Genomic DNA, 26,433 nt, shown 5'->3' with positions numbered 1-26,433 from the left:
CTTTAACGCAAAAAAAGGCACTGAAGTTCCATGCTGTATTTAATAATCATAAATTAGTAAAATGCTAAATATAACATTTTTTTACTTATTTTCACATAGATTAATACAAAATAATGTAAAAAGTAGAAAAAAGTAGGCTTAATAAATATTCTACATCAAAGGATTAATTAGCCTTTTTTTTTTAAAAGAATAGAATCTGTTTACGCATATCTTCAACTTATAGAAATTTTTCCAAATTACACTCTTAAAAAATATATTCTTTTGTCGTTAGACAAAAGCCAATATCTGTACCCTAATCTATCACCGACACCAGACATTTTGCACTAACGAGCACCAAAATAATAACAATTCTAACTCAACCTCAAAGTCAATAATCTGCGCTGATGAAAGACGAATAGTTGTGGACAACTCGTTGTTCCTGAACTTTCCGAAACAAAAAAAAATCCCTCTTTAACGTTGTTATCGTTGTACTCTTAATTACAACCACCTAATTACTGTGTTACTCTTTCTAAACTTATCGCTACATTGAAGTACCAATGTATCTTGTCTTTTCATCACTAGAAGATAAAAAAAAAAGCTATGTTTTGGCTGCTAACGAGTGTTGAACAATTTGAATTACAGTGAAGTGGCCTTTCATGTAAAGATACTTTTTGCAAAATTGAAAGTTGCTCCTCAATCATCTAGAATGGATTTTTTTCTAGATTACAAAGTGGTTTAAGTTTTATAATCAATTTAGAAGTTAAATAATAAACTGTGAGTAATTAATAATGATTGGTTGTAAATTAATTAAATTTCAGTATATAAATTTTTTTGAATAATTAATGGAACTAAGTGGTAATTATTTAATGATCAAAATAACTATTATCATTTAATGAAACTACCATCACTATGTTTTGTAATTATTAGTTACTGTTTACTAAACAAAAACGTTTATATCTCGAGACAGTACTGTTACAATTGTTCAATTGACATCTAAAAAAATTTTCGACTGATATTAAATTATCTAAAAACACAGTAAGTTTGTTATTAATTATTATTAAATGCATAAATAAATTCAATTTATACATGGAATTATTTTTGAATAACCAAGGTTTTAAAAAATATCGACTATTATAAAAATAAGTGAAAAATAGTTGCATTTATAATCATGCAATATAATTTTTAAAGAGCTTCTATTAAAAATAAATAATAAATAATTAAATCAATTGACAGTTACTTAAATAAATAGTAAAAAAACTATTACTAAATGATGCAATGAAGAATATTATATACTTGGAGTTTACGAGTTCTCTAATTATGGCATAATTCTGCCGATTATTATTAAATTAATTGATAAGCAATTACATTTGTTATTATCTCTTAGTAAATTAAATTATAAACAATAATTATAACAATTATTTTTTACAGGAAATTATCAAATTTATTCAAACAAAACTGTCGGCACTTTTTTCAACAATTTTTTAGAACCCCCCCCCCCCCTGCTTTTAAACGGTAGACAATCCGAACATAACAAAAAGGTCTGTTCATTTAGAAAAAACTCTTTATGCCAATTTTAGTAATTTAAAATATTTTCTTTACAAATTTATGACAGTATTTAAAGTTAATCCTTCAAACCATTAGATTAAATCCTGATACATGTAAATCTGATCTTTAGAGCAAATGTTAAAATAGATGCTCTTTTCTTTGCTAGTATTATTATTACGAAACGAGTATTTTCTTGGAGTTTTTTAGAGCTCCTCTTTTTGACTGACCATTTGGCGCAAACAAAGCTACAAATATGAAATTTCAGAACATTCAACCATAAAATGCATTTTTATAGTAACTGTAGCTGCAAATTTTTGATTTGTGGCATAAAGAAAAGAGAAGTTAAGATAGATTGTTTTAGATTTTTAGATAAAAATCAATTAAATTTAAACAACTTTATCATATTTGATCTTAATTAATAACTAATAACTTTCTTCTCTCGTCCATCTCAGATTTTAGATTAAATTTTTGATTTCTTGATTTTTATTTTCAATAAACTTTGATAAATTTTTCAATGAACTACAATGTAGTACAGCGCAATATCTTTTAGGAAAATTGAAAATAAAAGCTTTGCTGTATTGCATTCGGAAAAGCAATGCTTATAAACTTTTAAAACTTCAAAGGTTTTTACCTTAAAATATTACAGCCATAAAATTTTGGAAAAATTATTTGACACTGTATATTTGTCTTAAAAAAATTTCTTGTATTTTTGTTCGATTTGATGAAAGCCGATTTGCATAAAGCTGAAATATTATTTTAAAGTAAACGAGATTTAGAAAATAAGAAATAAATATTTTTTTTTTAAAGCTACAATGTTGAACTATTTTTTTAGAACAGTTTTTGCCGAATTGTGTAGATTGGTATAATTGTATCAGAAAAAATCCGCAAACATGCAGTTATTTTAAGTTTCTCTGATTTTGATTAATCAGCAATCTTAAATTATACCAGATTTCAGAAAATGCTGTCGATTAAAGTCAATGATAATTATAAATATATTTGTAAAAATTAAGTATCAATGGTTAAAATAATAATATTTAACATTTCTCCCTCCAAGCACAAACTTTTGCCAGCTGAATTCAAGCCTCTATGAAGATATATNGGGCCAACGATACATTGATGAAGTTCTACTTCCTCATTTTCGTCTTTTCCGTGGTGCTCTCGGTGATAAATTTGTTTTTATGGACGACAACGCAACATGTCATCGAACACTCGCTGTTCAGGATTGTCTAGACAGCGAGGGTATTCAACGCCTCGTATGGCCATCACGTTCTCCAGATCTAAACCGCTTTGAAAATGTTTGGGATGCTTTGGGGAGGCAACTTGCTGGTCGAAACTATCCTCCGACAAACAAGAACACCCTCATACGTGCACTGACAGAGGAATGGGATAAATTGCCTCAACAGCTGCTAGATAATATTGTGCAAAGTGTGATACGACGTGTAGAATGTTACATCACACTTCACTGTGGACATATCCCGTACTGACACCTTTCTTCAAGTTGCCTGTTGACATTTAGATCCATTGTTCCATTTTTCCGTACGCAGCATCAAATGAACATTTTTTTTCTTTCAGATGTTTCATAGCTTTTGTACTTTCCAGAACAATGAATATTCTTTATTCTAATGTCTGAACAGTGTGGCAACTATATTTTATCCTACTAGGCCTCATTTCCAGCTTAATTTTTTTCTACATTGCAATTTGTGATCCGTCCTTAGCAATTGTCCAGCAGTGTATTATATGACGATGTTTGTTTGTTTGTTTAGAATTATTGGCGCAAAAGCCACTTTTGGCCATACCGCACCTACAACTTGTTTTGAAAATAACATTATTTCATAAGTTAAAGCTAAATTGATTTGTAATAACCAATGTCCCTTAAATAGTTAAAAATGTCATTGTGTGGTTTATCCCCAATTAAAAAAGTCAATAATGGATTACAGCTACCAAAATGGCGTTGTCTCTGTGTTTTAAATTTGTTACACTTGATTAAAATATGTTTAATAGTGAGCGTGTTGAGGTTTGAGTTCGAGATTAGTTAGATAGTTTTGAGTTTCCTGTGCTGGCAACATCTTATTGTTTTTATATTCGTTTTAATGTGAATAAAGTTAAGTTTTCAGTTTGTTCTACGTGACATTCAGTCTAATTTACTCTCAACTAAGTCCAACAGAGCGGTTCCCTACAATGAGAACATTCGGGTGCAGGTTCGTTTAATAAAAGATGTTTATGAGTTATTCGAGAGTGACCGATGCGCAAGCGATTTAATATTACTTCCTGCTTTCGACTTAAGTTTAGACGAGATAGTATGTTAAGTTATGTTATTATGTATGCTAAGTATGTTAAGTTATGAGTTAAGTTATGACGAGATAGTATTCCAATTAACCAGAATGTAAATTTAATTAGAATGTAACAAGTAAGAAAAAAGATATTTGAAGAAAGTCCTTATTTATAAAAAAAAAGAAGGAAAAAAAATGAATGAAAATTATTCTATTTGGGTACTTGCACTTCAAGGAGAAGATCACAGATACCCACACATGGGACCATGACGTCAGCGCCAGCTGATTGTTTATAAGCAAAATGGCGTGTTATAGTTGAACTAAGTTTATCCACATAAGTTATAATTTTAATTAAGGTGAAGTTAATTAAATACAACGCCATATTGTACATCGAATTTGTTGAAATACAATTCTTTCTCGTCTGCATCTTTTTCTTTACTCAGATTTATTATTTGTTTATGTATTTTTTTGTGATTGTGATATATTTTTTGTTTTGTGTACTTGTCAACTTCGATGCATAGTTAGTATGTTTATGTTCTACGTAGCTTTGTGCCTGTCTTAGTGTTACGTAAGAAGTATATTATGAAAGAATTGGAATCTTTGTGAAAGAATATAGAATGTGTCACTTGAGAGAATTGATGTTTAACAGTCTTGGCTTACTCGAAAAATAAGGGAAAGAACAGTTGCTAACGTAAGCAAATGCCACGTTTCAGCGAAAAATCACTATCGAGATTCCCACACTACGTCACTTGCAGGTATCCCATTACTGGTGGTTCTCTTAAAAATACATAGTATTAAGCATTGCAAAATAAAAAAATATATACATAAAAACACAGTTTGTAATGAGTTGATTAATTATAAATGGTTTGTGGTGTTTTTAATATTTTAAATTTTAGTGCACTTCAGGTATGTATTTTTAATTATGTAAAGTACTATATTTCTACAAAGTAGTGGACTGCGCCCCCTGGTCGCTAACGCTCGCCAACCCAGAAAATTGCTACGCAATCTTATATGGTTTGCTTCGCAAACCAAGCTCGCTTCGCTCGCTACTAACTTAGGTACATTGCAAATGCACAAAATTCTAAGAATTTAAAACTATCATTCAAATCCATATGAAAACTTTTTTTTTTAAATTTTTTTATCTTTTTAGTAAATACTAAGTCATTAAAATAAAATAAATTTGAATTCAAATAAATGACATGTAATTCGTTAAACCTATGCTATAGTATAATTCGTGATATAAATCAAAAATCGTCAAATAAATTTGTAATATATAAATTCGTGAAAAAAAGCGCTTTCGCCAAATACTAAAATAGAGATCTAACGAAAGACTACTCACTTCACCCTAGCTTAATAGTATGAGATTGCCACAGCTGATGCTCTCTGGTTATTTCAGTTTCCGTTTTTAAAAGCGCTATATGTTGAGCCACCTCAGCTAGATTTGGCATTTGACATTTTTAGCGGCAATCATTAGTCGATTCGCCGTGTAAGAGAAATAGTAACGTAAACAAAACAAAGCAAACGTTGCCACCGGCGGAAAAGAAATACAGCCAAAATTTGGGAGCCACGTAAGAGAATTATATATATTAGATTGTCAGGACTCGTAAAAGATAAATCATTCAACAATGTTTAAACAAATTACAAAAATTTCAAATCGTACACACACAGAAAAAAGTACAATTTGTGCATTATTAGCTAGACAGCTGATTATGCACAGCGTCACGTCCCCGTTGAGTTGCTGAGAAGTGCTAGTAAGTTGTAAAGAAGTACACGGCTTCCGAGTTAATTCCTTGTTCAAGTTCCTCAGTTGCTTGCAATGGCTTGTGAAGTAAAATTAGTTGGACGGAGGTGAAACAATTACTTGAGGCAATTGTTCACTTTTGGGTGGCTGCTTGAATCTAATGAGTCTGCGGGTTCAAGCCACCGCATCTCTCCTACCAACGATTTGAAGAAAACCTGTCTGAAAATTTTACAAGACGTCCAGATGTAGTTCAGAGACCGTGCTAGCCCAGTAGTTCGATAATCGGACACCGGTTCAGAGGGTGCAATGTTCGATCCTCGATGCTGCTAAAACCCATGCGATATACGCTCTCGTAAAATCTGTGGAACCGAAAGTCTTGCGGTCGGCTGCTGAGCAGTACTATGGGTACATGGATCTGGAGACATTTTCTTTCCTCTTTAGATCTATGTCTAAATTGAGGAAGTGGCCCTACAAATTGTGGTGGCATGTCTTTCAAAACATCCTCAGCGATATTTCCCAGACCGTCGCCAATAGCCCATTCTACAGCTCTAGTGAGACGTAAGTAAAAAGTACCTAAATTGCTGGAAGCAGTTTGTACATCACCAAATCTTGTACTGACTGGGCAGTGAATCTGAGAGATCAAGAAAGTCTGGTTCGAGTCTGATAATAGAGACGAATTTATAAATGCCGGTTTCAAGCTTTTGAAATTTTCTCTCAACCAAACAAGAAAGAAATGAGGTTCAAGGTTGCCTTTTGATGGTAGAAAAAATTCAACAGGAAGACGAAGGCTAGAGTCACGAAGTCTTCAAATCCTCTTTAATTGATTTGCAGTCATGCAGTGGACTGTTCGTTAAGACGCGGCTCCCTGCAGCTCACCGAAGTCAAGCATCGCTGGCTCCGGTCAGTGTGCGGATGGGTGACCACTTGAATCAGTCTGCGCAGGGACCGAGGGTGTGCGGTATTGGTCCTCGTTAAACTGTGCTACCGTAAAGTGCCCAACTTAGAGTGCAGGTCGTCGGGCAACCGAAGCGGGGTACCATCTCCTCTGCAGAGAATCAAAATTGTGATGGCATGTCTTCGGATCATCCTCCGGGATGTTTCCCAGGCCGTCGCCAATGGCCCATTGTACAGCTCTAGTGCGACGTAAATGGACTACAACAACAATTGCGTTGCAAAAATCAGAAAAAAATAGTTGTGAGCACTTCAGAAAAAAATGGATATTTATGGCACATGACTGCGGAAAGAGGGCTGAAGAAAATTTCCGATCATACCATTTGATTTTATTAGGCAGGTACTTTATTTACGTCACACAAGAGCTGCACAATGGGGTACGGGCAACAGTCTGAGGATGATCCGAAGACATGCCATCACAATTTTGATCCTCTGCATAGGGGATGGCTCCTCCGCTTTGGTAGCGAGCACTAAGCGTAGCGCTTTGATAGCGACCGCGAAGTCGAGCACTTTACAGTAGAACAGTTTAAGGAGGACCGATACCGCGCACCGTCGGTCCCTACACAGGCTGATTAAAGTGGTCACCCATGCACTTACTGACAGCAGCCAGTGATGTTTGACTTCGGTGTTCTATTAGAAACTGTATCTTTACGATCAGTTACGATTATAATCAATGGGGCATGGACCACTGAGTTCGTGACATTCAGATAAGTCATCAGAGATTTGATTATTCGAACCCGATATGTAAACAATTATAGTTGTGAACTGTGAAAATTCTAAATGTCGTAATTGTTGTGTTGAACATTTTTCAAGCGTTTGCTGAAAATTGAAAGTGAGTGGCTTATGAAAATTTGGAATGGGCTACCTTCTAGCAAATGTTGAAGGAACTTAACTGAAGAATGCTGCTGCTAAAATTTCACGACACTGAATTTTTTTATGCATAGGTGTTAACTTTGGTGAGAAAAATCTTATGGATAGCACTTATTTTCTTTTAATGTTTTAGAAAGCCACCAATTGTCAAGCACTATGCTGTTGATACAATGACAATAATTTACACCTTTCAGATTTGCACCTCTCAAAAGTATCTTTTAAAATGCATGACCAATTAATTTGAGTTTTCTTTTTAGTTCCTTTAAGTAATTCAGAAAGTGATGCTTTTACATCAGTTGCATCTTTAAGAAAATCATGATAAAAATTTAACATATCTACTAAAACAGCGCAAATGTTTTTAATTAAAAACCTAAAAGACTTTTTTCATTCGCGTCATCTATCACAAATATAATCAAGTAAACAAAAATTAAAAATATCCATTGAGAAGAAGAAAAAAAGCTTGAAGCGAAAACCAAATATTTTTCCTTGAAAAAAAAACTTGATTTTCGATTTTAACAATTCCTTTGCGAATAAAAAAGAGAAAAAAAAAGTGCTAAACCATTTAAATTTTTCAAAGAAATAATTAAAAACAAAAAAGAACCTTTATCGAAATTTAAAGGCGGATAATTAATGAAGTATTTCATTAAGTTTACGAATTTAATTCTCAGTTTTTTAAACCTATTAAACTGGCCCCCTTTTTTGCAATTTCCTTTTTTTCTGTTTATGATTCAAATTTGCATTCTGTGATGAAGCTAATAAAATCCAAAGAGAATATTAAATATGTGTGTGTGAAAAAGTCATTGCCGTTCGCCATTACGACTGCTTTTGTCACTAAATGAGCCATTTACTTAGATTTAATAAGAATATATTTCCTGCGCCTGGCACTTTATGTGAAAATAGGATATCCTCATAAAGTTTTCTTTCATTATAAATTTTTTGCCGCTATGCAAAACGTCGCATGAAGTAATTTGCGTCGAAGAAGAATGCGACGCCTTTCTTTCTTGCGCAAATAATTATCTTTTAAAGTAAAGTATTGAGGGAAGTGATGTAGCATGCGGTTTTGATGAAAGCTGTTTGAGCAAGACTTTTTATGTTCTGTAATTTAAGTATATTTATTCTGAAATGGTTACTGTTGTTAACATGTATACCAGCTCTCAATGCTAGGTTGTTAAACGCTCGTTTATTTATTGTTGTTACTAATGAGCGTCTTAAAAACAAGACAACCTTTATGGTCATATTTTTCTAGCCTAAAGGATTGAAAACTTAGTATTATTAAGTATGATACTTTATAGGACTTTAAATTAAGAGTAATTGCTGAAAAATAGTATTTTTTCACTAGTACGTTAATCGGATTTTTTAGAATGTAAATGGAAAAAAAAATGCAATTTCTTGGGTTAAACTTTCTTTAAATTGAATATTTTTACTATTTGCTATTTCTTAATTATTTACTATTTCTTAATTAATTTACATGTTTGTAGTTGCTTAAAATAAGATTTTATTTAGCAAATGATTGTTTATAAATGTAGCTACGTTTCTCTTATTAAAACATTTTCGGAATAATTTTTTTCGAATCATTTTTGGTAATTTATGGTAAGGTCCGATTTCAATCTGGAAAATTTAAAATGTTTCTGGCAATTTTCTAAGTAGTTTTTGTATTTTTCTAATGAAAGCTCAGAATGATAATTTATTATTACTATTTTTATTTACTATTTTGGAATTATTTACTACTTTTTAATTAATTTAAATGTATGTCGTTGCCTAAAATAAGATTTTATTTAGCAAATGATTGCTTATAAATTTAGCTGCGTTTCTCTTATTATCAATCGGAATAATTTTTTTCGAATCATTTTTGGTAACTTATGTAAAATGTCCAATTTCAATCTGGAAAATTTAAAACGTTTCTGGCAATTTTCTAAGTAGTTTTTTTATTTTTGTAAGTAAAGCTCTGAATGATAAGGGGTTTTTCACAAATTTTATTCTGTATCTTAAATGCAAAACTTAATTATAAATTATAATGCCTAATAGTAATTGTCCTTTTGCTTGATAATAATTATTATTGTAAACTAATATTTTTGTCGTCAATAAATAAAGTGCTCCAAAAACTTAGTTCAATTTTATTGGATACTAAGGGGTCAAGCCACCTGTTAGTTGCCATTAACCAACCATGATGATTGCTTTCCAGTAATAGCTATTTCTTGGCTTAAACAATTTTTTCTATGAAAGTTGAATTTATTTACTTACAGAAACTTTTATTTCTTATATATTTACTTACTAAAAAGAATTCTATTTACCTTCGTTTATTCCCCTCACCTTCCACGTTTCTCACGTTTCACGTTCTTTTTTTAATTTTTTATTGTCGTATGCCTGTTTTTTAGGCAGTGGGGGTGCGATTGTTTCTGTTTTTCAGTGGCGCCATCTATGGCCAGGAATTCGACTTCTGCCACGCCATTCACACAACCACAACCCGTTTATAGAGTGGATCACATTCACACACAAAGGAGAAAGGACATAGAACGCACAGAGAGAGAAAGAAACATCCATGCCTTGCCCGGGATTCGAACCCAGGACCTTTCTGATGAAAGGACAGTTCCCTGCCCCCTACACAGACCGGTCGGCTTCACGTTCTATTTAGATCTGTTTATGAATATAAATAATTTTGCTTAGCTATCACCTTTTAAAATTACATTTAAAACTAAAAGTATATTGTTATTACAAATTTGGTGAGTTATTAAATATTTTCGTCTGCCAAACAGGTAGATAGACTAAATACAATTTGTGGCTGCATCACATCGACTAAGAACGGACCAAATCTCCTAATTTTATAACGAATCTCGTCAACTGTAATATTTAATACGATATTAATGCAATTTGCACCAAAAAATTAATAGTTGTAAAACTGTTAAAAAATTTAGACTCCGATTTAAATAAATTTATCTTAGAATAATTGCGTATTAAGGTATGTCGCAGAAGTACATTATAATAAAGAAGCAACTCTTTTAGTTTTGAACTCGTAATTTAAGAAACAATCAAAATCAAAAACGCACTAATAGCAGAGTAGAATAAGAAAAATAAATATTAATTAACCTTTAACTTAGATATACAAAAATATTTTATAGGAAAATGAAACATTTATGACTTTTTTTTAATTTTTTCTTGATGACAATCAAAAATATATGGAAACTAATTCTGAAAAACTGGATCCTACCATATGATTTTCTGGGTAGTAAAAATGCATCTACAATCATAGAAAATCGTGTTAGACAATTTTAATTCTATTTTAATGTTATTTAGAGATAGTTACAGTTACAATAAGCAAAAGTAAGGCAATTTTTCTTAAAATATCCATGTTTCCAAAAACAGTTAAGTTAGATTTACGAAATATTATGCAGTTACTCCCTATAATAGCCAAAATAATCTATATAAATTACAAGAGCATTGCTACATTTTCCGGTATAGGGTGTTCAAAAACACTATTTTCCATCCGCAATTGGTCCCGCAGTGGACTGATCATTAAGACACGATTCTCATCAGATCACCGAAGTCACGCGTCACTGGCTGCGGTCAGTGTGCTGGTGGGTGATCACTTGGATTAGTCTGCGCAGGGACCGAGGGTGTGCGGTGTTGATCCTCGTTAAACTGTTCTACCGTGATTTGTTGTTGTTGTTCATTTACGTCGCACTAGAGCTGCACAATAGGCTATTGGCGACTGTCTGGGAAACATCCCTGAGGAATTTTGATCCTCTGCAGAGGGGGTGGCACCCCTGCTTCGGTAGCCCAATGACCTGCACGCGAAGTCGAGCAGTTTACTGTTTACCGAAGCGGGGGTGCCATCCCCTCTGCAAAGGATCAAAATTGCGATGTCAAAATTGTCTTCGGATCATCCTCAGGGATGTTTCCCAGACAGTGGCCAATAGCCCATTGCGCAGCTCTAGTGCGACGCAAATGAACTACAAAAACAACAACAACCATCCGCAATTTATTGTCGTTAACTACAAAAAGCTTTAAAGTTTTTTGAAAAGTATAAGAAATTGCTAGACCTAAACATCTCCAAAGCTATAAAATAACTCTTCACTATTTCTAGAGAAAATTGAAGGAAAAAAAATCACAAAATTTGGAAGTATTTTTAAATTGTTGTAGGGTAGTGTACTTAAAGTACGATCGAATAATTAATATTCGATTATATCAAAAATGTATTAAATATCGATCGAATTATTAAATGTTTAAAATTTGAGAATTAATAAATGCTAAACTTTAAATTATAACTATTCATTCATTGTTGTAGGAACATTTATTTATTTCTCTGGAATTTTTAATTTAATAAGTTAGCGTTGGAGTGAGTGTTGAGAGTAGCGAAAGAGAGAAATAAGAAAGATTAGATATTGCCAGATGTAAATCTTAACATTTATGTAGTAATTTGTAAAAACTTAAAAAACTTAATTGAAGAAAGAGAAAAACTGCTTCCTTTGAATTGTTATATAGTAATGTAAGTCTCGTTAAAAATTTATAACAAAGGTATAACATTTCTCATTTATATTCAGAGTAATTATTTCTCAGTTTTATTCTAAATTTATTATGAGTCACATAATCTTTATTCCAAAAGATAAAAATTTCTATTCAATTGCAGTTGAATTTTTTTTCAAATTCAGGTAATCATTCAGTTCGTTATTATTAATATTAACAAAGTGTTTTTACAAAATTATAATAGTGATAAATTGTATTTATAAAATGTTCTTTCTTTTGCGAAAAATAGCGATCCAGAAGATAAAAAAAAATATTTACGAATGAAAAGCAATCACGTGGTTTGGTGGACGAACAGAGAAATTGCCAAGTCCTGTAAAAAAATTCTAGTTTATATTGTACCATAGTATTTTATTTTATAATCGTCGTTGAACAGCCGACTCAATTATTTGGGTTCACGACTACTAATGTTCAATTCCGTAGCCTTGTGATTTTGATCCCAATCCAGAAGACAAGGGAACTCCTGTATCAAGTATTGCGAGAAATTTGCCTTCATGGAGGACTTTTTGATATGGAACTAACCCGCAGTTGCGCTACATGGAAAGGAAAACCCCTAAAACCTCTCATGGTTAGCCTAAAGACAAGAGGACTCTAACCCATGCTCCGTCAACCACCGAGGATATTTTGCGTCAGCAATGTGGTCGGTGCAAGCCGGATGCGGAATTCGTATCTACCAGCCATTGCTGAGATTCGAACCCGCTCATCTCATTAGAAGGTGAACGCTCTATCTCCTGAGCCATCACGACTCTGTACTATAGTATTGGGTAAAAATGTGCAACCCCTTATGAAAAAATCGAGGTATAAATGAGGTATAAACAAGGTATATTTTAAAGGTATAAAGGAGGTTGTTATTTAAAGACGTCGTTGAGGTTGAAAAGGGTGCAAATGAATACCTCAAAACCAACCTCAAATATACCTTAATATATACCTCCNGATAGAACTAACCCACATTTGCATTATATGGAAAGGAAAATCACGAAAACCTCCCACGGTTAGCCTTTAGGCAAGGGGACTCTAACCCATGCTCTGTCTACCACTGTGGTCGTATTTTACGTCAGCAATGTGGTCGGTGCAAGCCGGATGCGGAGTAAAAATGTGCAACCTTTCAACTTTTGGGTACTTAATTTTTTCTGCAAAATATAGTAGTTTTTCCTTAGCGGTCAAAAAATAGTGGAAAAAAAAATAATAAGTAAAAACAACCAGCAACTTCTAACTTGAATCTTGTTTTTTTAAAGTAATTACTCTGAAAAATTATTAAGTTAAAATTTTTTTAACACATAAAATGTAAAGCATTTGTAGGAATTAATCCAAAGATCCAAAATATTTAAGATTTAAGGCAACACAAAGTATTTAAAAAACTATTATCATCAAAATTGTGTAAATTGATTTGTTTTTTTTAACTGATCGTGAATTTACTAATTATTTAAAATCGTTGTTTATGCCTTTCGTTGAATTTCGTAGATTTTTACTTCGGAGTTGTTTGGCATCATCTTCGTGGCGCAAAAGGGACTCCTCTTGGCGATCTTCCAAAGGGGCAACCCATGATGCTGGGAGAATGAAGAACGGCACCAGACGCTTTGGCGGCTTTGAACTGGGGTTAACGGTTCACGCGCAAGAGCGGAACAACGGGAAAAAGTGAGTGTGTGTGCGTTGGTGAGACTGTTATGTCAGAAAAGTTGAGTGGTAAGATCGTCGTTTGGATTATCGTCTGCCCAGCATTAGATTTTTGCTCTTGATGATGTTGTGGGTGAGGATTGCCGAGGATCGGAGGCCAGTGACTTTTTAACCATGACTTATGTACTTCAATTTAAGAATCATCTGAACTGGGTGAAAGGAATTGTGATCGTCATTTTTGCATGGGGAATCCCTTTTACAGGTAAATACTTTAATCATACTTTATAAAAACCGATAAATTCAAGAAAAAAAAATTTTTTTTGAGAAAAATAAAGTAAACTATATTTGTTATTCTTATTTTTTTTTTTTACCTAATTTAAGGGGTTTGCTAATTTTATTATTTTTTTTTTATAAAAATATTAAAGGGAGAACATTTTTCTACTTCTATTCTCTCCTAGTATCATATGGAAAGGAAAAAAGAAAGAAAAAAGTAAAATAAGAAAATGTCATTATCGGAAGACAATTTATTACGTGAGAAATTAAGTATTATGATTTGTTGAAAATAAATTTTTAGTAAAATTAATTTTTTATAAAAATTGGAGATTTTATTTTTTATACCTAATATTTATTGTATATTAAGTAGATCAAGAGAACAAATCAGTTCTATTCATGTGAATTCAACTTCTTTAGCCAACGGAAAGTCGAAAACGTAGGGTAAAGTAATAGGTAAGAATCGTATTGCAAGTAAAATTAGCCTACATGGAAATTAAGTTTTGATGATTTATGGAAAATTTTATTTGTTTAGAAACATTGATCAAGTATCAAAAAGGGAGTTATAATTTCTTAAATTAAAAAGATAATGTTAGGCGGAAGGAACAAATGGATTTTGAATCCAAAATTGGCTTCTTTAAATGTGTTTTTTTACGCTCTAAAATAGAAGTAAATCAGTATTTATGTTAGAGAGATTTATTTGTTAAAAAAATATGACTGGTATTTTCAGTTGATGCTCTTGGATTTGTTTATTATATTGGATTATAACCAATTAGGCAGATTCAGAGAGGCTGTTCCTTACGTGGAAGTCAATGTCGTCTCGACAATGCAGCCGTATATGAATTTCATTCATAGATTTTGTTAATTTGTATTGTTTCTAAGGAAAACGCAAATTTATTCTACGGAAAAATCTTATGCTTTTCCCCAATGGGAGGGCGCGTGCCCTTCCCTTGTTCCACCCTCGTACAGGGTTGAAAAAAAAGTATTGAAATGCTTAAGCATTTGTGCATGGAAAAATCAATTTAGGATCGAAAAAAAGAAAGAAAAAACCATCAAAGTGTGTTCATCTAATGACTTAGGAAAAATTGTCCCTGGCCCTTCTTCAAGCTTAAAATTTCAAATGGGGGTGTTATTAAGTCTTGGATATATCATTGAAAAATAACTTTTTAGTATAAAAATTAAAAGAGGAATGTCTTAAAATGCGCTTTAAAACGTTATGATTAATAATTCCTTGGTGTGAAGAAAACAATCCATTTTATTTTTACCAATAATACGTATAATCTCCTAGAATTATAATAGTTTTGGCAACACTGTTCTTATTACGTCACTTAAAATTTTTATAACTATAAACATGAAGCAAATTAATTTAATATAGATGTGCTCTTATTCGAGTTATAATGTATGTTGCATATCGCAATGTTGCATCATAACAGATATATCTTATGCAGAATACTTCATGTGAAGTCCTGTAGGTCAAAGATCTTATTGGCTAAAATATCCCGAAATGATCCATGTATTCTTCATTTATATACGTTCAAAACTAAGTTATAGCATTTAAAAATTAAATGTGATATAAATTGTTTGAATCAATCCTAGTTTTATAATTAAACCATCGTGTTAAATTTTATGACTGTTGATAACAATAAGAAGATCGTTTCTAAATCGATTGCTATTTTCAATGAAAGCTATTTTTCTTAACTTTTATCCTTTAAGAACCATGCAAAAGAAAATATTATGAGAAATCTAAAACTATGAATTGTTCTTTTTATTTCTTTGGTTAAATTTGACAAAACTTGACAGGGATTCATGGGCAGACTCGGGTAAAACTTTCTGCGATCACAAAATCTCAATTAAAAAACTTTCTGCAAGCGATTTATTGACTTTTGTAATTAGTTTTAGCCCTTTTTGCGAATTTGCTAATTTTTGCGAAATTTGTTTGAAAAATCGACGATTTTGTGAAAGTGTTTAAATTTTTTATAAAACTCTATATAGATTGTTATTTAGCTTATTTTTCTTTAAATTTAACAGTTTTTTGAAGATATAAAACTAGTTATTGAATTATCAAATTTTCTTTCATTGTATCCGAATTTTTTAAAATTGACTGCGAGATAAATATGATAAATATAGAAAGATCAAGCATTTGTTTATATTATATTGTTTCTTTTTCATAATACATTATATATTTTTTTATTATACATTATATACATATATAACGTATAATCAAAGTACTATTGTAAATTGTATATTTTTCGAGCCTACTCTACATTTTAGTATTTGGTAATGATCAGAATTTACATTGTGTAATAATGAGGAATATTAAAGAAGCTGCTGCCANTATTACGTGAGAAATTAAGTATTATGATTTGTTGAAAATAAATTTTTAGTAAAATTAATTTTTTATAAAAATTGGAGATTTTATTTTTTATACCTAATATTTATTGTATATTAAGTAGATCAAGAGAACAAATCAGTTCTATTCATGTGAATTCAACTTCTTTAGCCAACGGAAAGTCGAAAACGTAGGGTAAAGTAATAGGTAAGAATCGTATTGCAAGTAAAATTAGCCTACATGGAAATTAAGTTTTGATGATTTATGGAAAATTTTATTTGTTTAGAAACATTGATCAAGTATCAAAAAGGGAGTTATAATTTCTTAAATTAAAAAGATTATGTTAGGCGGAAAGAACAAATGGATTTTGAATCTAAAATTAGCTTCTTTTAATGTATTTTTTTACGCTCTAAAATAGAAATAAATCAGTATTTATGTTGGTGAGATTTATTTGTTTAAAAAATATGACTGGTGTTTTCAGTTGATGCTCTTGGATTTGTTTATTATATTGGATTATAACCAATTACGCAGATTCAGAGAGACTGTTCCTTACGTGGAAGTCAATGTCGTCTCGACAATGCGGCCGTATATGAATTTCATTCATAGATTTTGTTTATTTGTATTGTTTCTAAGGAAAACACAAATTTATTCTACGGAAAAATCTTATGCTTTTCCCAGATGGGAGGCCCTTGCCCTTCCCTGGTTCCACCCTTGTACAGGGTTGAAAAAAAAGTATTGAAATGCTTAAGCATTTGTGCACGGAAAAATTAATTTAGGATCGAAAAAAAAAAGAAAAATCCATCGCATGACTTGGGGAAAATTGTCTCTGACCCTTCTTCAATTTTAAAATTTCAATGGGGGTGTTAAGTCATTGAAAAATAACTATCATTGTAAATAATATATCATTGAAAAATTATTTTTTGATGTAAAGATTAAAAAAAGAATGTCCTTAAAACGATCCATTTTATTTTTAACAATAATATAATCTTCTAGAATTATAATAGTTTTGACAACTCGGTTTCTATTACGTCACTTAAAAATTTTACAACTATAAACATAAAGCATATAAATTTAATATGGATATGCCCTTATAAGAGTTTAAGTTTTTAATCAGCTGCATATCGCAAAAGATTTAATGTTACATCCTAGTTTTATAATTTAACCCTCGTGTAAGATTTTATGATTGTTGATAACAATAATATTTAAGATCGTTTCTACTCAAATTGCTATTTTCAATGAAAGCTATTTTTAATAACTTTCATCCTTTAAGAACCGTACATAGGGAAGTATTATGAGAAAATTTTAAACTATGAATTGTTATTTTATTTCTTTGGTTAAATTTGACAAAACTTAATAGGGATTCATGGGCAGACTCTGGTAAAACTTTCTTCGAACACAAAATATCAATTAAAAAACTTTCTGCAAGCGATTCATTGACTTTTGTAACTAGTTTTAATCCTTTTTCCGCTACCTAATTTTTACGAAATTTGTTTGAAAAATCGACGATTTTGTAAAAGTGTTTAAATTTTTTTTATAAAACTCTATATTGATTGTTATATAGCTTATTTTTCTTTAAATTTAGCAGTTTTTTAAAGATATAAAATTAGTTATTGAATTATCAAATTTTCTTTCACTGTATCTGAATTTTTTAAAATTGACTGCGAGATAAATATGATAAATATAGAAAGATCAAGCATTTGTTTATATTATATTTTGTTTTTTTTCATTATACATTATATATTTTTTATTATACATTATATACGTATAATCAAAGGTATATACGTATAATATACGTATAACAAATCATATATACGTATATTATAACGTATAATCAAAGTACTATTGTAAATTGTATATTTTTCGAGCCTACTCTACATTTTAGTATTTGGTAATGATCAGAATTTACATTGTGTAATAATGAGGAATATTAAAGAAGCTGCTGCTATGGTGATAAATTTTCCGCTAACGGCTTTTGCGCATTTCGTATATATTATGCATAATTCAAAACAGAACACGGGCATAATTAAAATGACAGAAGATATTTCTCCAAACTAAATACCTAAGTAAGCTAACTATAATTATAAAGTTTAGTAAAATGGTCAAACATACAACTAATGTAGCAAAGTAATTAGTACCAAATGACCATTTTTTTTGTATCCCATAGTCACTATATCTTTCGAATTGTCATGATCTAAAAATGAAAAATATATATTTAATTTAGAAAAGAAAAGATATTCCGTGATTTATTTTTTTAATAATTAACAAAAATGCTTTAATGTTAAAAAAAATTCTCAAAAACGTAAAAAGTAGAGCAACTAAATTTGCATGTGGTGGTGCAATGTGTTTACAAACATAAAGTTTAAAAACAAAATTCTTACTTTTTATGGCTCAACATCTGAAAAGCCGATGAACTAAAATGTTAAAATACAGCTACCGAAGGGATAAATATTTATACTAAGAATGTTTTTGAGAAAAAAGGATTTAGAAATAACTTTTCATCATTTTCGCATTAGCAAGTTAAATTTATGTAAAATATTTTTACTGTCAGCATAAAATATAACACCATGTTTACCAGCTATTTAAAAAGGAAAAATCACGAATCCACTTCAGTTTTGATGTTTGCCGACCAATATTTTTAACATTTTCGTTGACGCATAATTTTCGTGAAAGCAATATTTTTAATTTGTTGGATACTTGCATTAAAGGATTTGATTTGTATGCCTGCTTATTTTGTTACTGAATATTCTTTGAAGAATTTTATTTTGATTTTTTTTTTACTTAAATTATTCAAAAACAGAAAAATTCTTCTGCACATTGTAAAACGTTCTAGGCAATAAGTTTAAAAGAGATTAAAAGACATAAACCTATAAGAAAAATAAACAATTAATGTAAAATAGCATAAAATATGATTTTTTGTTGAAAATAAATATTTTTCAACATTTTTCTGGACTATTATTATTTATTAAAAAAATACTAAAACCTTTGAAGAATTAAACTTGGTGTTATACACAAGAATATTTATTGAAACATAATTTTAAATATAATTACTTTAAAGATGATTAATAAAAATAAATTTAGAAAAAATTAAGGCATTAAGGTTACTCCAGCTGATTGCAGTTTTAGGGCGTGATGTATTTAGTTTTTTTCATTTTTTATTTATGTATTTTTTATTTTATTTTACTTCTGTTAATTCCATCAAGTTAAATGGAAAGGAAACAAATAGGAAAATGATAATAATTAAAGTTATAGAAACGTGGGATCTCAGAGAATAGAGCGGCCGTCTCCCAATCAGGTGACCAATGTAAGATACAGCTGGTTGATACGAATTCTGCGTGCCGACCACAGTACTGACACAAAATATCCTCAGTGGTAGACAGATCAAGGGTTAGAATTCCCTTGCCGTCGAGCTAAGTACGGGAGTTTTTAGTGGTTTTCTGCTCAATGTAAGGCTACTGCTGGTTAGTTCCATCAAAAAATCTTCCTTGAAGGCTATTTTGTCCTCCCAATGCTTGATGTAGAGTTCTCTTGTCTTTTGAATTGATTTCCAAATTACAAGGCCACGGAGCTGAACATTATAAGTCATAAATTTAAAATCTGGCTCACTGTTCAACAGTGGATATGAAATAATGAAATTATAAAAAATTAAATGTGCCTGCGTTTTCATTGCTAGAAAAATTAGTTTTGCTGCAAAAGACAAGGTGCATTATGTTTTTTTTTTTATCTTAACCAAAAACAACAGATATTTCTAATTAATTAGAATTAAAATATTTTAAGCATGTAATTTTGTGTGCTATACTTAAAAGCTTTATTCGAAAATTTAGCGAAGCATCATCAAGTTGCATCATGCGCAAAATGTTCCAAGCAAGACTTTCGCACGAAAACTGTTAATTAAATTAAGATTTAAATTTTAAGCATGTTTTCATCCTATTACAGTATATACTACTATTGTTATACTCGTAGTATAGAAGAACTTTGTAATTTCCTTAATACTTTATATTCTCTTTTAAATTTAGAGGAATTCTTTTATTTTTAAGAGAATTTCTTTTAAATTTAAGAGAATACTTTATATTCTCTTATTTATGTATTTGATATCCAAGAATTGCTATGGCATGTTGAATGTTTAATTAAAAAGAAATATTTTTTTATTAAGTGAATGAAATGAAAAAAATTTCTTTAGCAAACTATTTTATATTTACTTTTTTATTTATTTACTTATATATAAAGTTTTGTTCTTACTCTCTTGACGTTTGCATCCCTATTTAAAACTTGCGTACTGCCACGCTACTTTGATGTATATTCCCGCAAATTTGCGAAGTTGCGTTTATCTCTTCATTGAATGACGCATGTGGAATTACCTTTTTTTTTGTGCAGGAAAGAAATCTGTTTGAACTCCGAACTCAAATTAATTTCACAATAGTTTATACAAAAAATTTTCTTAGAATTTTGTTGTAAATGCTTGGTTTCCCTTTAAAAAAATTTTTAACAGAAATTTAAGAATTAAATTAATATTTGGTTTCTGGGAAATTTCAGCGACTTACTAAACAATCATTAACGAATAATTTTCTAACGGATTATTAAATAAGTTTGGTTCGCACTGTTAGAATATTTGTTGGTCATATAATATAGTTCAAATTTGATGTGAACTTAATATGGTGCAAATATAATCCATATATTATTGTACTTTATAAACTTGGTTACATGATATTGCGGTTAAAGGGCGTCATTGTTCAACTTAACACCATAATTCATAAATTAGTCCATCGTTATTTAGCACCGTATATCTGTACAAAATACCAATATTTTAACAAGGACCGATTTTTCAGAGTGTATTTAAATCTCTTGATTCATGTTATGATTTATATCACTCAATCTTTTAAGGTACTCATTGATTTAAATCATAGGATTTTTTTTCTCTCGAAATTCTCTTGAAAATATTAAAATTCACAATTATTCTCCCAGGGATGTGATATTTTTAAGGTCTGATTTTATTGATATGGAAAGTTTTACTTAAAGAAATAATAAGAGGAGACAGTATGTAAATTATTATTTGATGTTTTGAATAGAATAATAAATAAATACTAAAGACGATATTAAATAAAGTTAAAATTGACGTGAAATTTTTAAATTAAAATTTTTTATTTGTTGTATGTAAAATTTATACAGTTTAACAAACACATTTCAATTATATCTATTAAGTTACATGTTTATTTAAAAGCATCAAGTATTTTTAAAACTTATAAATATATAGATTGCGCACTATATAAAAATAATAAAAAATGACTTGCTCTGCATCTAATTTTTTTTTAATGTTTATTGATCTAAAATAATTTATTCTAAATTTATCTGGCAGACAAATTGCGTGTTTATCGTTATAATTCAAAAGTTGTGTTTAAGCAGAAAAGAATAATAAAAAATACAAATTATTTTATGATTAGTTTTTAGAAATGAAATATGTTTGATCAATTTTATTAGAAATTCTAAGTATTAGTTACAATACAAATTTTAAATAATGTTAAGAATTTTTGAAGCATTTTCGCAGAGCCTTGCTTGTTAAATGTAAGAGGAAAAATTTATTTAAATAAAAACATCTAATTATTGAATTAAAAAAAAACTTGATTTTTATCGGATTGTGGTTGAATCCTGTTAATATGCTTTACTTTTACAACCGCATTCACGAAGATCATTTAAATCAACACATTCGTTGTGAACTCAAATGCGATTATATTATTCCTTGTATTTCACAATTTACTAACAGTTATATTCACTTAAAGAAATATAAGTAATGAATAATAAGTAATGAATAAATAGTTTTCTGCACCAATTTGTGCCATTCCTGGCAAACATAATAATATGCCTCAGTTTCGTAATTTACTGAGAGCTTTGTTTTAAACTTTAATCGTATTTTAAAAAATAACTGGTTGATTGGTTGATTGGTTCTACTGCAGATTTAAGGCAGAGGGTGCGCTTCTTGTTTTTCAGTGGCGCCATCTATGGCCAAGAATTCGACTTCTGACACATCATACGTCACACCTGTTTATAAGGCGGACCCATTCATACATTCGAACGATCGATCTCCAATCCAATACCCCCAGAAGTATTGATTTCTTTTGGGAACATGGAGAACTTTGCGACTCGACAGAAATTTTGCGCGCATCAGTCACTGCTGGCAGAGTTTAGTGCGTTGTGGAAAATGCCCAGCAAGCATAATGAAAAAGTCATCTTTTAACTAATCATAAATTTTATTAAGCAATAAAAATCATAACTTAACTTAAACATCATAAAGGAGAAACAATCCTCTCCATAACATGAGGTAACGAATTCAATACATACAGTCATGAAAATCAAACGAAACAAAAAAACTCCAAATCCAATCTTGATTTGTTATATATATACAAAATAACACTTGCATAATGAGGGTACTTACACACTCAAAATTAATACTATGCAAATTCTGTCTTTGAATTATTTTTAAATGTTCGAACTCCCTCTTTCAGAGGTTTTTCGAACTCGTGATCTCTGACTCTTACTCGAACCTTGTTCATTGAAATCCATAGTCTGACAGTCACCAACTACACGGGGAGTCTTCGGCCGAGGAGTTCGAACTCTCGGACATGGGCCCAGCGCCCTACCGACCAGGCTATCCCGGCTAGAAAAAAAAACTTATTTTACAATAACTTAAAAAATAACTTATTTTGCAATTAAATAAAAAAAGAAGAAAATCGTGATTATTAACAACTCTGAGAAAAAAAAATCGTGATTTTTAACAAGTCTGGAGTGAAGGTTAAAAATCCATGTTCATATGCACTTTACCTTTACACCCACAGTCACAAATATCATTAAAATCATCACACTCGTTACGACCGCAAAGGCGATCGTGTTATTCTTTTATGTTTCACAATTACGAATCGTAATATTCACTTAAACAAATATGGACATGCATAGTAATGAGAAATAATAATTTTCTGCACCTATTTGCGTCATTCCTTGCAAATGTAACAATATGCTTCATTTCGTAAATTAGTATAGAACTTCTTTTTTTAACCTTTAACCGTATCTTAATTATCGTGAGACGCCTCATGCATCATCATTAACAAATGTAACAACAGCCCTCTCGAGATTAAATGAAAGAAATCGAATAGCTACTGCATTCTAATTGGCTGAAAATATATTGCATTTCGAATGTTTTCCATTCCCTTCATTAGGAAAAGAACTGAAAAGGGCATTAGAATGAAATTGAATTAACTGAGAAGCATTTTTATGATTTTTCTTTTTCTTATTTTGTTCGATTGAGTTTAGAATGCTGTACAAGCTTGTTAATGATCGGATTTAAATTCACCTACGCTTTATCAGCGAAACTTTATAAACCAGGAAATAGAATAGATGATGCAATTCCTTAAGTTTTATTTATTATTATAAAGCGAATGAAGTTTTACTGATCTTTGTATAATTTAGATGTCTTCTTACAGCTGTTATTTCGTTAAGTTAAACATATAGTCAAAATTCGTATTCATATTTTATAAAATTGCTTAAGCTCATATTCTATAAAACTAGGTAAAATATATCAAAACGATCGAAGAAAAAAAAACATTCTAATTACTTTGCCTTGCACTACTATAATTTTTTTTTCTTTCCAAAAAGAAAACGAAATTTTTTAGTCAAAAAGAAACGATTCAAAAATTTAAATATTTATAAAATCGTTTTCTTTCACAATTGGGTTTTTACAACTCGAGAAGAAGTGAAGTGATTATGCCTAACCACGTTATTTAAATCAGATTTAATGAAATACCTGTAATCGACGTCACGCGTGCGTGTCGAACTTGATTGGCTTCTGAATCGGGGAATACCACGATTTACCTCCGATGACGTCACATTGCAGCTTTTTTTTAATTTTATTATGTAATCAGGATTGCGCTGCAAATTTCATCTACTATTTGTTACGGTCATGCATCTTAAAACGATTTCAAATATAATTATGCATAGTCTAATCGTCAAATTTACTTTTTAAAGTTTAGACTCAATGAAAGAAAAAAATTAAGAACCTAATAGCTACAAAAAATACTAAATATATAAAGTTTCAAAATATTTATTTAATTAAAAAAATTTCTGAAAAATCGTACATTAGTTTTTTTTTTTAAAAATTAGACAGGCAGGGGTCTGTTTAGAAAAAATAACGGACCCTTCACAAAATAATTTATCTTTTAATCGAACGGTTCACAAATTTGTTTATCTTCATTATTGTTTTTTTTAATCGAATAAACCCTTCCCGGGGAAAAAAAGAAAAGAAAGACGGTTAAAACGAACTAAGTTTTCCAAGTTTTCCCAAGTTTTAATTCCAAATGTAGTATTCTAAGAAAATATTTCTACTTTTAACAAACATCGTCTGCACATTCTTATTGATATTAAATGATAATTTTTTTTTGTAAATAAATAACTGATCAATTTATTCATAAAAATAATTAATAGAATATTATGAAAATAAATATTAATTTCTCGCAATTTTTTAAATAAAATATTATAAATTAAATAATTGTTTAAGTTTACTTAATGCGTAACATTATAAGTGATACATTACTAAGTTGTGTTATTTAAAATATGTCAATTGAAATTATTAAGAACATGAGTGATTTTGTTCCTATTATCCGTCCGAAATGAATATTCTGCGTTGAGCAGTATAGGCTAAATACCAAATAATTGTACGTTGCATCTCCAATTTAGTAGCAGCAATTGTTAATCAGAATCTTGTATCTATTTACAATTTAAAAACTCATTGAAAAGGTCTTTTGCAATAACAGGACACTATTTGCACAAATTCACAAAAGCAGGACCCTGGTAGGAAGAATGTGACTTAACCCTTATTTTATATTCACAAATTATGAGTAGTTTTTTCACAATTTTATAAAAACAGGACCTTTCACAAAATGTCTGAACAGACCCCTGAGATTATAACTATGAAATATTAAAGGAGAAAAAAAATAATTTAAAGAACGAGCACATGAAAATTTCTTACTTGATTCTTACTAAAAGAAATTTATGTGAATCGCTTTAAAATGTATCAGCATTGAGTATCGCTTTAAAAACTATTCATCACTAAAGATTCTCATAAATTTTTAAACAAATATTTTATGTCTATAAATGCTTTTAAGTGCATTGACATGTAGTGACAGTTTGAAAGAAATATCTTAAAAATGTATCGAGCACCATTAAAAAGATATAAGCGAGAAAACTGAGTCTAATGGCGATATTAGACGTTTTATTATCTTATATTAAAAAAAAATACTTTTAACAATAGTTTTTCTGTATGGGAAGGGTAAAAATTTTATACATGACAGAAGAAAAAAGAATAATAAAGCGATATTTTCAAACAGCTGTCTTTTAAAATAAAAATGGAATTAAATATTTATTCTCAACAAATATGTTTGAAAATAATCTAAAATCCTTGCGTTAAATTTATAGTATTTATTTAAGATGATAAACTGAAATTGTTATTTGTAATTGGAAATAAAAAGTTAGTTTTTGACATCATGACCCTGGTTTTCATAACTATATTAAATATATAACTATATTAAATGTATAATTTTATGAAATATCTAACTATATTAAGCATATCACTGTATTAAACATATTACTATATTAAACATAGGCGCCCGGTGGCTGAATATTAGCGCTTCCATGCCACGGGTTCGGGATTCTATCCTCGGACCGGGCACGGTTGACTCAGCCTTTCATCCCTTCGTGGGTCGATAAAATGATTACCAAGCATGTTTAGGAACTAAACTGTAGGTTCTGCGTTCGGCTGACTATCCAACCAGAACATCTCCGTCTGCACTCCAGAGAACAAGGCCAATAAAACTTGGATGAGCACTGTTGGCTTTGGCCTTTCATGGGCTGTCGCGTCACTGAAATTAGTTTATTTTATAATAAACATAAGTATATTAAACATATATTCCGCACTGACAACTTTCTACGCTTTTTTTAAAAATTTATTCTTGTGGTAGCAAAGTTAATGTTATATTTTTTATTCATTTTAACTACACCACTACATATGAATTATTTTAAAGTTCATAGGCAGCGCCGCTTCGTTCCAGCTCTTTCGTGGCGAGGTTTTTAAAATGTTGTCAAAATTACCAAATATACACTGACGGAATTCGGCTGAATTTTCCTTAATCTTAGTAATGAGTTTTATTAAAATCATAAAAAAATATTCGAAATTTTAATATTTACAAAACTGCAATAACAAAATATTTAATTTTCAGAATTTAAATCCTCCTACCATAATTTCAGCACTTGGAACTTCAGGCGTTACTCAAAGATATACCTGAATTCTTTGTTTGTATTCTTTAAATTTT

The 26,433-nt window shown here is 30.3% G+C and overlaps 1 protein-coding gene across 17 annotated transcripts in view; it reads left to right on the top strand.

Moving 5' to 3' along the window:
• The first annotated feature begins 13,417 nt into the window (after positions 1–13,417).
• The window catches only part of LOC107454390 (neogenin), a 232,969-nt gene continuing 219,953 nt past the window's right edge, over positions 13,418–26,433 (top strand). For 14 of the 17 annotated variants that reach the window (XM_071178777.1, XM_071178781.1, XM_016071579.3 and 11 more), the window contains exon 1: positions 13,424–13,750. In XM_071178777.1, the coding sequence (XP_071034878.1) occupies positions 13,663–13,750 (88 nt within the window). In that variant the 5' untranslated portion in view covers positions 13,424–13,662. Of the gene's footprint in view, positions 13,751–26,433 lie in introns of all 17 variants that reach the window. The other 3 variants (XM_071178784.1, XM_071178787.1, XM_071178779.1) reach the window with 1 other exon arrangement.

The sequence above is a fragment of the Parasteatoda tepidariorum genome, chromosome 3 (assembly GCF_043381705.1).
Source record: "Parasteatoda tepidariorum isolate YZ-2023 chromosome 3, CAS_Ptep_4.0, whole genome shotgun sequence".
NCBI classification, from domain to species: domain Eukaryota; kingdom Metazoa; phylum Arthropoda; class Arachnida; order Araneae; family Theridiidae; genus Parasteatoda; species Parasteatoda tepidariorum.
Note: the sequence above shows the minus strand (reverse complement) of the source record. Positions and strands in the feature narration are given on the sequence as shown.